The sequence below is a fragment of the Oreochromis aureus genome, linkage group 9 (genome assembly GCF_013358895.1).
Source record: "Oreochromis aureus strain Israel breed Guangdong linkage group 9, ZZ_aureus, whole genome shotgun sequence".
Classification (NCBI taxonomy): domain Eukaryota; kingdom Metazoa; phylum Chordata; class Actinopteri; order Cichliformes; family Cichlidae; genus Oreochromis; species Oreochromis aureus.
This window is the reverse complement of record NC_052950.1, coordinates 13019153-13035608: the sequence shown is the minus strand read 5'-3', so window position 1 is coordinate 13035608 and position 16456 is coordinate 13019153. Positions and strand designations below refer to the sequence as shown.

Sequence of the window (16456 nt, the reverse complement as noted above, 5' to 3'; positions counted from 1 at the left end):
ATCCATAAATATAGTCAGTTTAAATACTTTGCATTTAAAGTTTTAGTGTTTGTAACTAGTATGGCTGTGAAATAAATAAACCAAAAATAAAAACAAAAAAATCCATATGCTCACAAAGGGAGCAGAGTTATATAATATTACATTAAATGGGAACAAGTAAAACCTAAAGCCATATAGTACTTGAGTACTGCTATCAGTCTTAATCATCAGTTTTAGAGTAATTTGATGCCCTTTTTAACTGTATAAAATATTAAGGCTCTATGTTAGTTTTTCTTTATACGGGTAAAATCTAACAAAACTACTCATCTTAAATTTATTTATGCAGCAATGGATTTATTTTTAGTACTTGAACGCATCATGGGTGTTTACTATCAATGTCCTGAATCTGAAACCGGATTGGTGGAGCATGATTTGAGGCGGGAAACCGAGACTCAAATTTCGGCAAAGATTGGTGTTTTAATCTAGTTCCTAAACTTGGTCCTCTTTTCTTTAACTTCTTCCATTTTTATTGACAGGTAAGACAAAATGTTTTACTACCCCAATGTGCTCCAGCGACATTCTGGATGTTTTTCCACAATTTGGTGAGTCTACATGTTGCTTCAAAGCCATTAGCAAGAAGTCCTGATGGACATTACCTCCCGACTAGCTAACTGTTATGTCTAAATTTTATAAATGCCTTTTGTTATTCAGGTTAGCAGCCACTAAAGGCATCAGGGTGACCCGCAGAGAGCTTCTGAGAGTCAATGTCAAGCGGACCTGGTATGAATGTGCACGTTTTTGTATAGCAAGGCTGATAAAATTGCTAAAAGTAGATTAGCAAAGGTTTAGACTAGTTTAGGTTACTTAGTTCAAACTTAGCACTTAACTACATCTCCATTAACCAGTAAACTGTGCAGCTAATTTTTACTGTGCACATTTAATCAAGATTTCTCTGTCTCATTTTGAATGTTTACAGCGGGGAGATTTTGGACTATGTGACTGCACAGGTTCCTCCACCACAACCCAGCCTGCCCAAGCCTCGGTTCTCTCTGTACCTGTCCTCTCAGCTGCAGTATGGAGTGGTTGTAGTCTACCACAGGCAGTGTGGCTTCTTGCTTGGTGAGGAACAAACAGAAAGACAGCAGAAACAAGAGAAACTGAAATCATGTGATCAGCCATGACATTCCTCTGCTTTGCCTACACGTTGCCCTGCAAGTTGAGTCACTGCAGTAGTTGTCAAATTTGAAAGTGTATACAAAACACTGAGGAGATGACTAACATGGATTAAAAAATAAATGGGAATCATTTCATGGTAGCTTGCTTATATAGGATTAGCAAAAAAAGGGAGTTGGTTGGCAAAATGATTTTCAATTGAACCAAAAAAACCCAACAAAAAAAACACTAACTCAAATAAACCAAAAGCAAAAACAGAGCAGCTTCATTATTTTTCATGATTGATGTTAACTCGGAAAAAAAGCCCAGCTTGTTTACTTTATGCAAAACACATCAGACAGATTGTGTTTGTCACCTTCTCTCCGTATCATGAAAACTGTTTTGGTGCAAAAACCAAAACAATGCTATCATCCCGGCTCCCACTGATAAGTGTGATTTAGAAGCCAATATGGAACTGATGAAAGCAACATCATCAAACACAGAACAACAGTCTCGATTCATCAGGTCTCAAATTGCAGCCTGACGATGATATTGCATCCGACAGATTCGCAATCATGCTGCTGTCATGGTTGATGAAAACGGTGAAACATAATGCAGGATGATCAGCTGGAGGAGAAGCCAAGAAAGCAGCCATTGTCTGCAGTGGCATTTAATTTCACCCACCAGTACAATAAAACCTCCAAGTGTGTGGGTATGATGTTTATATGGTATTATTAAGCAGGGCTTAGTGGAGTTTGGTATGGTCATTGTAAAATGGGACACAAACATCCTCCATGCTCATTTTTATGTGTCCAGACATCCATTTTTTGTAATATGCTTATTCAGTTGAAGGTCCTGTGGGGCTGGAGGCGATCCTGGCTTTGGGGGAGAGGTCGGGTACATCCTGGACAGGTTGCCAGTACAGGCAACCTAAATACTCTTACGACTTTTTATCAATGAGGATGTCGAATTCACATGTTAGCTTGAAGTGACCTTTAGTACATTTGTCACTGTTAACTTACATGTGTCTCTTCTTGCATCTCTTCTTGCATCTCTTTTTTTTGTAAGAGTCGTGTGCATAATTTTTCTGTTTTCCAGAGGAGGTTCAACAAACCATAGACCGCCTGCTGCGCTGTAAAAGATGTGTACCTATAGACATGGCTGAATCTGGCAGGTCTGTGTATGCACGCACAGTGTGCTAATCCACAGGGGAAGAAAATTTTGTCTCTTGGGGCATCTGAAAAAAAAATTAGCAGAACTGTCAGGAAGTTTTAGCTGTTTGGGGAAGTGTGAGCTCACAGGCTTGTTGAATATTTATGAGATGACAAACAGATTGTTTGGAGTAATAAACAGTAAAATGGAGAATATGGTGTTTAAATGAGTGGACAAATGGTTCCCCTTTCCTTTAAATAGCTTCATCAATGTTTCATAAGCCACATTATGGAACAGCAGTAATGTTATGCATTTTGCTATTAATCCATTTTGTGCAATATGAAGGAGCTCTAGTCTTATTCCAGCGATATTTTATATTATTAGAAACAGCAAATTCAAAAATGTGTGCAGTGTTTTAATATGTTGAGTAATAACATTGGTGTATCATACTGTAGGAATGCTTTGGATATGCCTGACATCCTGTACATGATGGAGGAGGCAGAAGGAGCGCAGGATCCCTTCTTTGGTATCATGGAATCTCAACACCTACCCAGCCCATACAAATTACCCCAGGTACATACAGCCACCATTATACACCAATATTATACATGCATGCCTCTGTAATATGTCAGGTAAGCTACAGAGGGACTGCAGTCACCATCGCCAAGGACCGTGCTTGTCATAGCAAGTGATTGCTCCGTAAGCATGCAGGTGAGAGGCAGCAGTAGCTGCTACTGCTACAATAATGATTAGATTTACCATGAATCATAATAATAGAAGCTTGCAGGATTTCACACATGCAGGCAAACTCCTGTTTCCAAAAAAATCTTCTGACTTGTAAAGATCAGTTCAGTGTTGAGCTTCATATGCAAGATTATTTGTGACATTTGGTCCTTATCCTAACACACAGACAAACATCTGATGTCCTGAAATTGTGACTGGTCAGAGAAATGCAGAACTTACTGTTATTTTGTACAGTTTTGTTTGTTTGTTACCACAAATTACACATGCACCATTTGCTTGGATTATTGTTTTCTAGTAATGTTTACAAATGGACTTTGATCAGTGTTTGTTGATCAATGGTCATGACAATTAGCATATTAATGATCAAGGAGCTGACCTCACAGCCCATGGTTCATTCAGTGGGCTGGTTTCAGTTATTGTGCAAATGTACTGTTTATAAGGTTGGGGAAACCTCCAGTCAGCTGAGACTGAAGAAGTCACTTGGATGAGTGACGAAACGTTTCTCGCACTAAAAAACGCTACGTCCAGGTGAACCGAATCAACCTTTTGGGGTTTACAAACCTAATTTCAAAGAAGTTGGGTTTGAAATAAAATGGGGGGAAAATGCAGTGATTTACAAATCTCATAAAACCATATTTTATTCACAATAGATCAAAGAAAACATATCAAATGTTTAAACTAAGAGATTTTACTATTTCGTGAAGGATAACACCTCATTTTGAATTTTTACGGCAGCGACATGTCTCAGAAAAGTTGGCATGAGGCAACAAAAGGCTGGAAAAGCACTGAGTAAGTAAGTGGTACAATAAAGAAACAGCTGGAGGAACATTTTGCAATTAAGAAGTTACCTAGTGCGCAATGTGACTGGGTATAATAAGCATCTTAAAGAGGTTTCTCAGAAAAAAATGCAAAAAAATACAAATTGAAGAACAACTTCAGAAAAAAAAAAACCTTTTCACCATATATTTCATCATCTACAGTACATAATCATAATACTCAAAAGATTAAGAGAACCTGGAGAAATCTGTTTGTGCAAGGGTCAAGGCCAAAAATTAGTATGGGATGCCCATGAGATGATCTTCAGAGCCTCAGGTCTGGCTGCATTAAAACAGGCATGTCTGTGAGCACAATTCACCCCCCCCCCCTTACAAATGCAGGTTAAAGTTCTTATCGTGACAAGAAGAAGCCCCACATGAACATGATCCTGCCCTTCTCTCGACCAAAGCTCATTTAAAATGAAATTATTCTGTTATAGATGCCTTATCATTCAGATTAAAGAGAAGAGGAATTATCCAGGTTGTTATCAACGCTCGGTTCAAAAGCCATCTCTGATGGCATTAGTGCCTATGGTAGTGGCAGCTTGCACACCTATAAAGGCACCATCAGTGTTGAAGGGTGTAAACAGGTTTTAGAGCAAATGGAAACATTTGGCACATCACGAGAAATACGACAGAGAAGACCCCGGACTGTCGGGACTGTATTCCTCTCCATAAGTCCAGCAGCTGCTCTCCTCAGCTTCCAGATGTTTAGAGACTGTTGTTAAAAGATGAGGGGATGACACAGTGGTAAATGTGGCCCTGTAACAACTTTTTTGAAACATGTTGCTGGCATTAAATGATTTTTTTTCCTGAATTGTTGCATTCTCTCAGTTTAAATATTTGGTATATTACTATATTACTGCTACTGTGAATAAAATATGGGTTTGTGAGATTTGCAAGTCATTGCATTTTGGTTTTATTTACACCCCGAGTCGTGTGGCAATGAGGTTGTGCACTATATTTCTCCCTGCTTACAATACTTCATAGTGTTGAGTCAGTTAAATCACAGTGAATAACTCCTTGCTGAGTGTGGGTGCTGTAAATCTGGCAGACCTGGGCTTGAACTTTGTTCTCATAATCTGTAATGAGTAGAATGAGTCAACGTTATATGGATTTAAAGGATCGCTGCACTGCATCATAAGTGTTTGTTACGTGTTTGTGATGTGTGCTTCCAGACAGGGTTTGTGATAGAAGATGTTGGTTCACAGCACTCCCTGGTGCCCAGTCCCCACACCACACGAGGTGAGATGAAAATCCTGGCATTTTAAAAAGCTGTAGCTGCTTCCCATTTGAATCTCAGCTACTCTCCCATCCTTCTTGTGCTCCTAATTCCTCCTGCAATGTTAAACCAGGTTTCAGGTCACCTCCAGCTGCCATCACTCTAACTGAGAAGGAGCACTTCATCATCACCGCTGCTGAGGTAAACTCTCTGTCATAGTGCGGGGACAAGAAACACCCCACTCATCATTTTTAGCTACAGCAGGCGTCCTGGTGAATCACTGAGCCAGGATGTGGACCGTGTGCCCACAACATCTCCAGTTAACATCTTTGTCACAAGCCTGCTTCCCGTGTGCCTCATGCTTTGTGACGAGGGAGCAGCATCAAAGGCAGGAGATGTAGTATGCTGTCACATGTTCTTGTGAGAAAGATGTTTACTGCTTAAACAAGGCCAGATATTTATAAGAACTCCTATTTTGAAGTGCTCAAACCAATCCAATGTGTATAAAGTGAAGTGAGTGGTGTGAGGGAATGTGGATCAAAATGACAGACCTGAAATCACTTCTGAATATCCACAGGGCTCGACTGTAAGTCAAGCAGAACCATCACACAGTATTAGCCTCCTCACTCTGTCACTTAGGGACTGCCAATGGCCCTCATGAACTGCATCAGCTGATGATATTCATTTTGGCTCGATAAGATCGGACTTAATTACATCAGCCTGCGTGCACAGTTTGCTCACAGAGACATGCTGCTCACATCCCTGTTGCACTGTCAGTCCCATGAGTTTAGTTTTGCTATGCAGGCAGAAACATGGTGATATCTGTACTCTGCTCTGTTGCTGCTGTATTTTTATTTCTGTTTGTTCTTTTATTCACTCGTCTTACATTTTTTGTGTCAGGATTTCGAGGGAGCTGATCTTCCTGAAGCCACAGCCAGAGAGATCGACTTATTGATGGACCAAGCTGACCAGTTCCATAAAGGTGTTTCTGTCAGACTCACTGATTGTCCTCTGTGATAAACACTGTGCACATATAACAGGGTTTTATGTGTTCAGCCTGACATCATGTTTTAGCTTTGCAGTAATTCTTATCAGCTCTGCAACACGTCCCTCTCTTGCACAGGGTATTTTCTCTGCTTAGAGGAAATTTCTGGCACTCTCTTCTAAGAGATTTTAGGAGTGTCAAAGACAGGTCACCCACATTTGAGGCTAGCTTCATTAATTCTATGGCTTAAAGACGTTTTTGTTTATGAAATCCTGAGAAATAACAGGAAAAGGCATCGATTTCTGTCAAAACCGGAACTTATTTACTTTACTGTAAGCATGTGGTCACCTACAACAAGAGCCCATTCTGAGTCAGGAGAAAGCCTGTTGTAATGTGACTGCCCCCATCAGCCGGGTCAAATTCTTTGTGCCACGGCTATAATTGGAAACAGAGCCGCTCTGACCCCATGTGAGTGCTTTTGCTACCAGAAAGAAAACATTTATTTTCTGAAAACTGGTTGGCTTCATTGGAGAGCAGAGAGGCAGAAACTTTAGATTGCCTCTTCTGCTCTGACAAAAATGATAAAAGACAGGACAACTTGTGAGTAACTTGTATTTAGTTCCAATTTTCTATGTTAAAACACGAGTGAGACAGTAAAAAGAGGATTTTTTTAGGGTCTTATTAGAATAGATTTAAGCCATTTGATTCATTAGTAAGCTTATTAGAGTTTGTGTCATTTGGTGGAAACTATTAGTTTGTATGTGTCTGGTTTATCTGAGCGTCGTGTACAACATGTGTGTTAAACAGATGCAGAGGAGCAGACAGAGGAGAGCAGCTGGAAAGGAGCCATGTCTTCTGCTGATCAGTGAGTCCTAGTTTGAAACAAAAGTGACAAACATGGTTTGTGTTTCTACTGGCTGTTACGGCCTGTGCACAGAAAATAGACTCCAGACTTACAGGAATGTTTATGTGTGTCTCAAAGGTGTGATAACAGTTTTCGTCTCATGAACATTTTCAGTGTCGTGCTACGTGTGTTTCCAGGCTGGAGGAGGCGGTGTTGGGGACAGACCGGGACAGTGTGTGGCTGCTGGACGAGGAGACAGGTCAGCCTATGGCGGTTCCTTTGGCAACCATTGCCCTAGAGATGACCCCTGTACAAGTTGCCATGCCATCTCCACCCTCTGGGGCATCTGGGAAAGACGGGGACAGAACGACAGAAAGGCCGTGTGATGAGGTGGGATAAGGAGGACTGCGCACTTTTACTGTTTTATGAAAAAGTGAAAGATTTCCGGTGTGTCTGTGTAGGATGTATCTGAAAGGCTCTGGTTTTTGTTGATGGAAAAAGAGCTATTAAAGCTATGTTTTATTTTTAGGCTGTTGAACGATGATTGTGTAGGAAACACTGTGATGACAGCTTGTTTTTATGACAGCGGTATAGCCCAGTGACTCACGAGCAGCTTGTTTTGTTTTAGAAACAAATAATAGAAAGCATGTGTGGGTGTGTCAACACAGAGCTGCATATTTTCCAGTATGCGTGCCCCGGAGTGTTAAGTCATTGCACTGTAAACGTATGATTGTTGCTGTGCCACCAGGTGGCTGCTCCTCCTCTAAGGAAGCGCGGTGGAAGACGCAGGCGTCAGCTGGTCTTTGCAGACCCTCAGGTCCAGATATCTGAAAGAGTGATGGAGGAGCAGATCGGGAACCCGAGGGCCGAGACGCTCAGACTGGTAGTTAGAATAAGATTCACTGAACTTTTAAAGATTTATCTGAATGAATTCAGATAACTACTGGAGTACTCTTATACATTTAACAGCTTCTTTTCTTCTCAGACACATATAGACCTTTTCCACGAGTGTCTACTCGACTTGACTCAGTTTGGGTTTTAGGGTTTTCCATTAGACTTTTTGTTACCTCCTGTTGGATTTCAGGTGATCCGAGGCCATCCGAAAATGTGTCGTCAACAGACTGCATGCCAACAGTTGGCCAGTCATTGGTGTCATGAGAGCTACACAAAAAACAGCGCGGTCCCTGAGTCTGACAAAAAGACATACACTGAGCAGCAGGTAGATAATCGTCGTCCGCTGTTATTGTGTTTGTGTCACATGCAAATGACATCACAGGACTTTTGTCCGCGTTACTATAACGACCCACATGTAGCAAAGTGGTACTCGACTGTAGTGGAAAACAACCAAATTGGAGTTGAGTTGAGCAGAGTAGGTACTAATGGAAAAGAGGCAATAGACACAAAGACTCCATACTAAAATCCATCTTCACTGGATGTTCCTGGTTCAGTTGACGGGGATCAGTGGTTGACTGACCGATTTTCACTCTCTGCTGTTCTGTAATCAAAGTCTTGCCATCAAAGTGGCTATTCACCAGGGTGTCTGTTAATTAAACTCCTGCTCTCCACTTCTCTTCCTTCTCTCTAAGCCCACTGGAATAGTGCTTATTGATTTCATTGCCTTCTTTCTTTGTTGCTCCTCTCCTGCCTTCCTGCCATGTTTAAATTCCTCTGATATGCTGTGACTGCCCCCCCCTCCCTCCCTCCCTCCCTCCCTCCCTCACTGCACCAGAACCCTTACTCTAAAATCTTGTTTTTTCTCTCAGTCAGACGTGTTGCTGGACTTCCTGTCTGTGACCACGCATGCCACTCCTGCTCAGCTCTTCAGCACCCCCTGTGGATGTAAGTACCAGGAGCTACACAGTTACTGTTGACTGAATACGAACCATTATTTCTAAGCCTTTTATTCTCAAGTAATTAAAGCACAGACGGATTGAGCAGTATAAAATCCCTTAGTTCCCCTGTGCATCATGTAAGGAAGCCTAATAAATAAAGAGAGAGAAATGCTGCAACTTCTCAGTACGCCACATAAATGTTGTGCATGTTTCTAATCAGCTTCAGTCTCACTGGGCCAGTGTTTGCTAGTACTGAATGCATCGCTTCATAGCAGCATGTTAATAAGTGGGGCTAATCTCCAACGCAGTCATCAGCTATAATGAAGAAAAAAAGCAGTACCATAACCTGTCTGCATGGCACCCTGTCTGCCTTTTGCCCCATCTACAGCGCTCCTTCACACTGACCTCCAGACGCTATGGAAACGGCAGGCCTCACTTGCTGTCCTGCCCAGACAAGAAAAAGAGAAAGGGGAGGAGGAAGAAGAAGAGGAGGAGAGATTGGGGTCAGAGCAAGAGAGAGAGATAATGAGGGCAGAGAGGAAGAGAAGGCACTCGTCCATGAAGGAGGTGGGTCTGCGTACATTTAACCATCGACGAGGAGGATTTTGATGTAAAGTAGTGGTAATCTTACCAAACTCCACTTTAATGCCATCCTGAATTCTGAGAGGGTGTTTGTGGAGCCAGAGTTGTAATAATAAGGCTTATCTGGTATCCAGCTAGCCTGCAGTGGTAGTCTGCCAGCTCAGTCTGTTCAGCTCATTGGTGAAATAAATCAGATTATAAACCTCATTTCTATTTCTTGACTCCCTCTCTCTCTTTCTCAGATACCCAGTGTGTCAAGACTGCAAAGCACAGAGGGCTCATGTAAGAAGAACTCTCGTCTTCAGACACAGATTACTTTTCAGATTAGATTTTTTAGGAGCACAAAGCCACTCACTGCGTGTTTGTGTGTGTAAGCAGCTGTGTCAGATATGATGCTGGACATGTCCAAAGAAGATCGATCAGTAAGCGATGCCGTTACTCCCATCAGCAGATGGTAAGTCTCAGATGGATAGAAAGATGGACAGCTCAGTGCATAAGAAACAGATCACTGTGTGTGTGTGTGTGTGTGTGTGTGTGTGTGTGTGTGTGTGTGTGTGTGTGTGTGTGTGTAGGTCTCTGCAGGAGGAAGTCCAACAACCAATGGAGCCCATAGCAGAAGAAAGGATTGAGATGCCCGAGGCTCAGACTGACGCAGACAGCAGGGACATGCTGAGGTGCTTTGTGCTGCAAGAAACACTCTAAACATAAGCTAGCAAACATGCACAAACACACACACTGACACACTTTGTAACTCTAAGAAATGCATGAAAGACATTTGAAGCTGTGTCAAACTCAGTTTGACTGATGCCCACTGTTTGAAATGAGAGTTACATTGTGGACCAGACCTATAGATGTTTTTGACGTGCCTGTCTTTACAATCTGGTCCACATGAATCCTGAACTATACGTTCTCATTATGGCGCCCACACCGCCAGCTCCTAATAACCTGCTCATCAGCCTGAGTGTGACAGTTGCTTGTAGCACGAATTTGATTAAGCAAAATCAGTCCTTATGTAAAAGCAAGTATCAAAGTGCTTATTTGTAAGTCTTAACATGTCAGTGGCTGTGTGGGAAATATTAGGGAAAAAACCCCTCTGATCAGGTGGTTTACATATATAACACAAGCCAGGCAGCTCATATGAAAGTGGGCGCACAAGGAAAGGTTTTGAATTGTAAATTAAGTTTGCAGTTTATCTGTCCTCATCTAAGTGGTCTACCTGACACTGGTTGGCTCTTATCAGCTCAGAGGGTTTCTTCCTCGTATATTCAGTATATCAATAGAAATGATATTCCCTGAAAACAGATCGTCTCTTGCTGATTAAATGCGCAGGCGTCTCTGTACTCTTTGTAAAACAGCGAACATCTTTTGAAATTGTCCACCTCTGCTTGCTTTGTCCCACTCTGTGTCGGGCCGTTTTTATGCTCGCCGTGACGCTTGTGTGGCGGGTGCCATGGGATGATTTTTACATTACATCCTGTGTCGCGAGACATGAACTTTGTGACTCATCTGCCACTCGTGTGAGACACGAGTGTACGATCGTGCCTGTTTTTACGATTATTTTACTAATAGTCCTGAACAGTAGCTCAGAGACACAAACACACAGAGGGATGTTGCAGTGGCTTCTTGCACCTTAACAGTGGGAATAAAGACGAGAGAAGCGACCACTGCAGAGGGTGTAGTGGCACCTTTAGCTCGTCAGCTTTAAGGTGTCATGGAGGTGTGCCTACACAGCCCCGGCTGAAGGAGTTTGACACGTGTCGCAACATAGGTAAACATGTAAGAGTCACTGTGATAATACAGGATGCTGAAGGATCTTTCTTTACTTTTTAATCCTTTCTGGCTCCTGAGTGCAGGCTCTTTGTTAATGCTGCCCAGCCTCCACATGCGCGTTAGTGCTCTAATATCCACTCGTGTTGAGATCTGAAGAGTCCAGACTCTGCTCTGTTCCCAGAATCGCCCCAAGGTGATTAGTTTTTGTGGCACGGCATGCTACACTGCTCTTTGTATTTGAAGGTAGGCTGTGGGAGACTGTTAAAGGTGAACCATTAATGGCTACAGTTTGAAAACTAGGACAACTAGTCTCTTTATTCAGAGTTTCAGCTCTGTTGGTTGAATTGCACAAAGAGAAACACAGTGACTTTCCTTTTCTAATGCAGGCCAAAACAACGCTTAACAACACTCACAATCTTTATCGAATGTGTGCCAACAAACAGCATCTGAGACATTTTCACATCCTTGCTTATGTGACAGTGTTGGGGTCACTCGTCTTTTGATGCACCCTTGTCTTCAGTGTTTTCAGGGATGTTGCACTGAGCTGTCATCTACATACCGGGAGTCTCCCTGTGGGTTTGATCCGGTTTATATCTTGCAAAACTCTATTTTTAATTCAGGTCATGCGTCAGACAGTGAAACTGTTGATCACAGTGCATTTATAATTATATTCATGTCCGGTAACATGTATAGTTGCATATACACTTTTTGCCTCCAGCATAACAGGTTGACCTGCTTTCTAAGTTGTTGGACATTTGCTTTGTAATTCTAAACAGAAAAGAAGCAGCAGACCTGAGGGATGAGTCTGACACGTAACCCTGACTGATTTTGTTTAAATGTCAAATACTGTGAAAAAGTATTTGCTCCCTTCATGATTTCATAGTTTTTTGTAAATTTTCACATTTCAGATTTTAATATCAGACAAATACAACGCAAGTAAATACAAAATCCAGTTTGTTGAAATAATGATTTCATTTATTAAATGAAAATAACTATCCAAAACTACATGGGCCTTGTGTAAAAATGAAATAACCGCCTAAGCTTAACAACTGGCTGCACCACCCTTGGCAGCAAGAACTACAATCAGACATGATTGATAACTGGTAGTGAATTATTCACATCACTGTGGAGGAATTTTGGCCCACTCTTCTTTTCAGAATTGTTTTATTGGAGTGTTTTCCCAAAAGTCTCGGGGAACATCAAGATGTTTTTTAACAGATGTGAGTTGAGCCTTTGTGTTCTGTTTGCTCAGCAGTGGTTTTCTCCTTGGACTCTCCCATGGGTGCCATTATTGCCCGGTCTCTTTCTTATCATTGAATCACTAACTCTGACCTTAACAGAGACAAGTGAGGCCTGCAGTTCATTAGATGTTCTGGGTTCTTTTGTGACCTCCTGGATGAATCATTGCTGCGCTCTTGAAGTAATTTTTGTAGACTGGCCACTCCTGGGATGGTTCCCTATTGGTACAGGTTCTCCATGTGTGGATAATGGCTCTCACTGTGGTTCACTGGAGTCCCCAGACTTTAGAACTGACTTTATAACCTTTTCCAGACTGACTGATGCAAGTGGCTTTGTTTATTAGCTCTCTTTTTAGATTGTGGAATGATGTGCTTTTAGCCTACTTTACCTTGTTAGACACGTTGGTTTAAGGGATTTCTCACTTTTTCACACAGGACAGGGGAGGTTTGGGTAACTTGGTTTTTCTTAATAAATGAAATCATCATTTAAAAAAACTAGTTCCTCGAGATATAAAAAAAGCTTTTCTTTTCCAGCTGGATCACCTTCAGCCTGCAGAGGTTTGGTGAAGTCACCTTTGACTCTCTGCTGCCCCCAGAGGCCAGTCGCTCCACTGCAACTGACACATTCTACAAACTGCTGGGTATGGGAAAGACAGAAATAGATTTTATTGATTTTTAGAGCTTTGAAGAATGTAGTGGATTGATGTGTCATTACAGCTGACCTTTCACAAACTTCCCTGCATCGTACAGTAACAAAGGCTGCCGCAGAGCGTGATACCTTTAACATGTTTAATGGTTCTATTCTGTGATCCTTCCTTTCAACAGAGCTCCTGTCTGCTGGACAGGTGAACGTACATCAGACTGAGCCCTATACTAGCATCACCATAAGCTCTGCTAAGCTGATGATGGCTGCCTGAATACACCTGCGGCAGCCAGCTAAAACCCAGTAGAAATTCAGCTCATCTGAACACATTGTTAAATCCAGTTTTTAATCAATAACATATGAATATTATTATATGAGTGACTTTTAATTAACATGAGTCTTTTTTTAAAAAAAACATCAGCTTTTCATGTTTTTATGCTTGGAAATTTAGTATTTTTAAGGATATTTTTAAAAATGTTATCCTGCTCATGTGGTTCAGATTTATTGCTTATATGGTTATATTTTCAGGTGTTTAGACAGAGTGTTGCAGTTTGGAATGAGTGGTGTATTATTATAGCTTTTTTTGTTTTGTTTTGTTTTGTATTTTTTATTTTCTCTGTTACATTTCATCCATTTTAATATTTTTAACTCCACTTTTATACAGTTTGTATTTGCCGTGTTAAATTTTAGCTCTTTAAACACTAAAATCTTTAATAAAATGTTCTTTGCATCTCAAAGGACTGGACTTCTCTTCCTTGTCATATGATGAATGAGTCTCTGAGAAAAAGCAGCCCACAGATCAGTCTCTCTCTTTCAGATTCTGCATATCCTGTGGAAGCATGCTGCATATAGAAATTAATGAAATGTGAAATGTTACAGAGGCTTTATCTCCTGCCTGTGACGGGACCAGATGGTGCCTCGCTGGCAGAAAAACTCCTCTGTGACCTCATGGCTCAATAGCGATATGAGCGCTTGCTTGTCAAATACCTCGATGTGGCCAAGAAGCCCAAGCTGAGGTCAGGGCAGAAATCCTCATTCACATCAGCACACTGGAATGGGAATTTTGTTGATATGCATTCAGGTGGTGACATCGTGCTAAGAAGTGTCCGTTCTACATAATGTTTTGGTACAAAAATAGCTGGATGACTGCTCCGTTTTCCACTGTGTAAAAAACATTTATGGTTCAATAGTTTACTCAACAGTAGTTTTTGATAGTTAGTCACTCTGGCCATTAACATTGGAGATTCCCTGTCTAACAACAGTCTCCACTACTGCAGCATCAAAGGTACTGCAAGGACGAAAGTTTATATGTACACAATAAAAAGCTGTAATCTGTGTGGCCAAAGGAATGTGAAAAGCTGAAGGTAAGTGTACAGGACAGCGCACACAGTGTGCCCGGTGTGATGCTACACGTCCTGTGTTTGTGTCCTACAGCAGCAGGATTGAAACTTGCAGTTGGAATGCATTTTCTTCTTTACAGCTGAAAATGTGACGCTGTGATGTGAAAGACTGCTGCTCACCTCAGCTGTCAGAGAAATGAGACAGAGGGCACACGGGGAAGACTGACGATGATAAGTGGAGGACTAGATATGGTGGATGGATTATCTCATTAAGCAGTCATGAATGTGTTGTTGACACTGAACCTGAAGTAACCTTGTAGCTTTTTCACTTCCTTTCTTGCCACCGAGTTCACTAATTTAGCCTGAAATCACCAATCAGTTAAAAAGATTAAATATATAACATGCTGTGCATGGATGAGGTCACAGTCTACCTGATTTAAAAACAAGCTGGCCTGCTCACACCTGGCCCTAACAACACCACCATTCGTCCATCACCCTTGTGACAGTCTAATGAACCTAACATCTGAGTGACACATAACACACATTCACACTGGCTGCATATATCAGCCTGGAGGGCAGAGCAGATCTCTGTGTGAATTAGACGCGCTCACATATTCAGGCTTTCCAGAGGCGTTTACCATCAGAAGAAGCAGAGCACTGAATCATCAGCACCCCGCAGAACAACACAGCAAGCAACATCTCTAACAATAAAGACGTGCTGGAACCAAAAGGTGCAGATAGCGAGTTTTAAAAGATAACGTACAGGATCAAAGTAGGAAAGGGTAAAAAACCCACTGCCTCCTGAAATACAGATCAGCAAGTCAAGCTGGCAGCAGACGACACAAAACGCTCTCTGGAGGAGGCGGCGACTGTGGAGCAGGCTGACGGACCGGCAGAGAGGAAGCTCCCGGGGTCCCACAACAAGATGTTGCGCGTCATAGTGGAGCGGGATATCCCCATGTCGGTGACACTGCCCATCGAGGTGCAGCCCGACCCGGCAAACCAACCCTTCCCTTTCCTGGACACCACACTTGCTGATCTGGGCATCAAAGAGTGAGTCTCGTTCTGTGTGAGGAAGTTTTTTTATTTATTTTTTTTTTTTTAAAGAAGTAATCTAAGGAATATTTATTAATGTGTGTGTATATTCAGGTCAGAGGTGAAGGAGAGGGTTGTTTGGGTTGACACCAAGAAGACCCAGGTGAAGAACAAAGCAGGGAAGCTGAAGGAGAAAGAGATCACTATCCTAGAGGTACGGCTGTGAGATCCAACTGCAGGGGTGTGGTGTGATGGCAGTCTGTGGAAATCAGGTGACAGTGAGAGCAACTTGATTTTCCTGTTTTGTCCTTCAGGTACGAGTGAAAGCCCAGAAACCAGGAGACAAACAGCTCCAGGAGGTCCTGTACAGCACCGAGGCCCACACTGACCGCTCCTTCTGCCGCACTGGAATGGATATCCTGCCCTGGAAACAGACGTGCGGAGGTCTAGAAGCAGTTTAAATCTCACACTTTTGATCTGTGAGGCTCTTAATGTCACTTCTGCTGCCGTTCAAGTTGGCTCAGGATTTCTTGATTCTGATTTTTCTTTGCTGTGTCACTGTTAGCTCATATCTGCATTGCCATGCCCCCCAAAAAAGCCACTCCCCCTGCAGTGCACAGCGACCTCTCAGATAACGGGTGACTTGTCAGACTCATGTGGATCACAGTGGTGTGCCACAGCCTGAGGCAATGACATAAAAATTGTACCAAACATTACGTCAGGGTCCAAATAAAACCTCACTCCTCAGCGCTGTCAGGAATCAGGTCCACTTTTCAAAATGACAATTATTCATTTACTCTTGTAGGAGCAGAATTAAATGCCCTCAGAGCCTCTGACGATATGTGGAATTTGTGTCTAAGACATGAGTTTTCCAGTTAAAATCCCACATGGGCTCAAAAAGATTCTTCTGTGTGTTTTTGTGTGTTTGCATCAGGGGAAAATGGACTGACACCCGTGCAGATGACTATGGCGCTGGACACTGAAAACAAGCTGCCGGGCTTTACTCAGGCTCAGGGACAACGGGAGATCTGAGGAGCAACACAATGAGTACAACTAAAAATGAACAAACAAACTCCACATCTGATTACCTTTTTTTTTGTATGAAAAATTTAACATGAATGCT

The 16456-nt window shown here is 42.1% G+C and overlaps 2 protein-coding genes across 3 annotated transcripts; both read left to right on the top strand.

Moving 5' to 3' along the window:
- Positions 1 to 410: 410 nt before the first annotated feature.
- rec8b (REC8 meiotic recombination protein b) lies at positions 411 to 13689 on the top strand. Of its 2 annotated transcripts, XM_031755542.2 has the most exons (18): positions 411 to 581; positions 691 to 759; positions 956 to 1098; positions 2230 to 2305; positions 2739 to 2856; positions 5021 to 5087; positions 5198 to 5265; positions 5965 to 6046; positions 6857 to 6914; positions 7091 to 7283; positions 7642 to 7776; positions 8657 to 8732; positions 9114 to 9292; positions 9550 to 9589; positions 9686 to 9761; positions 9880 to 9981; positions 12850 to 12956; positions 13141 to 13689. In XM_031755542.2, exons 1-18 carry the CDS (start codon positions 526 to 528, stop codon positions 13230 to 13232), a joined length of 1737 nt encoding a protein of 578 aa, XP_031611402.1. In that variant the 5' UTR covers positions 411 to 525; the 3' UTR covers positions 13233 to 13689. The 2 variants fall into 2 exon arrangements, with proteins under 2 accessions (XP_031611402.1, XP_039472998.1); XM_039617064.1 differs by lacking the exon at positions 7642 to 7776.
- Positions 13690 to 15223: 1534 nt separating this feature from the next.
- Positions 15224 to 16398, top strand: si:ch211-196f5.2 (uncharacterized protein LOC556372 homolog). The gene is made up of 4 exons (XM_039617270.1): positions 15224 to 15351; positions 15439 to 15547; positions 15648 to 15777; positions 16268 to 16398. Exons 1-4 carry the CDS (start codon positions 15224 to 15226, stop codon positions 16363 to 16365), a joined length of 465 nt encoding a protein of 154 aa, XP_039473204.1. The 3' UTR covers positions 16366 to 16398.
- The last annotated feature ends 58 nt before the right edge of the window (positions 16399 to 16456 follow it).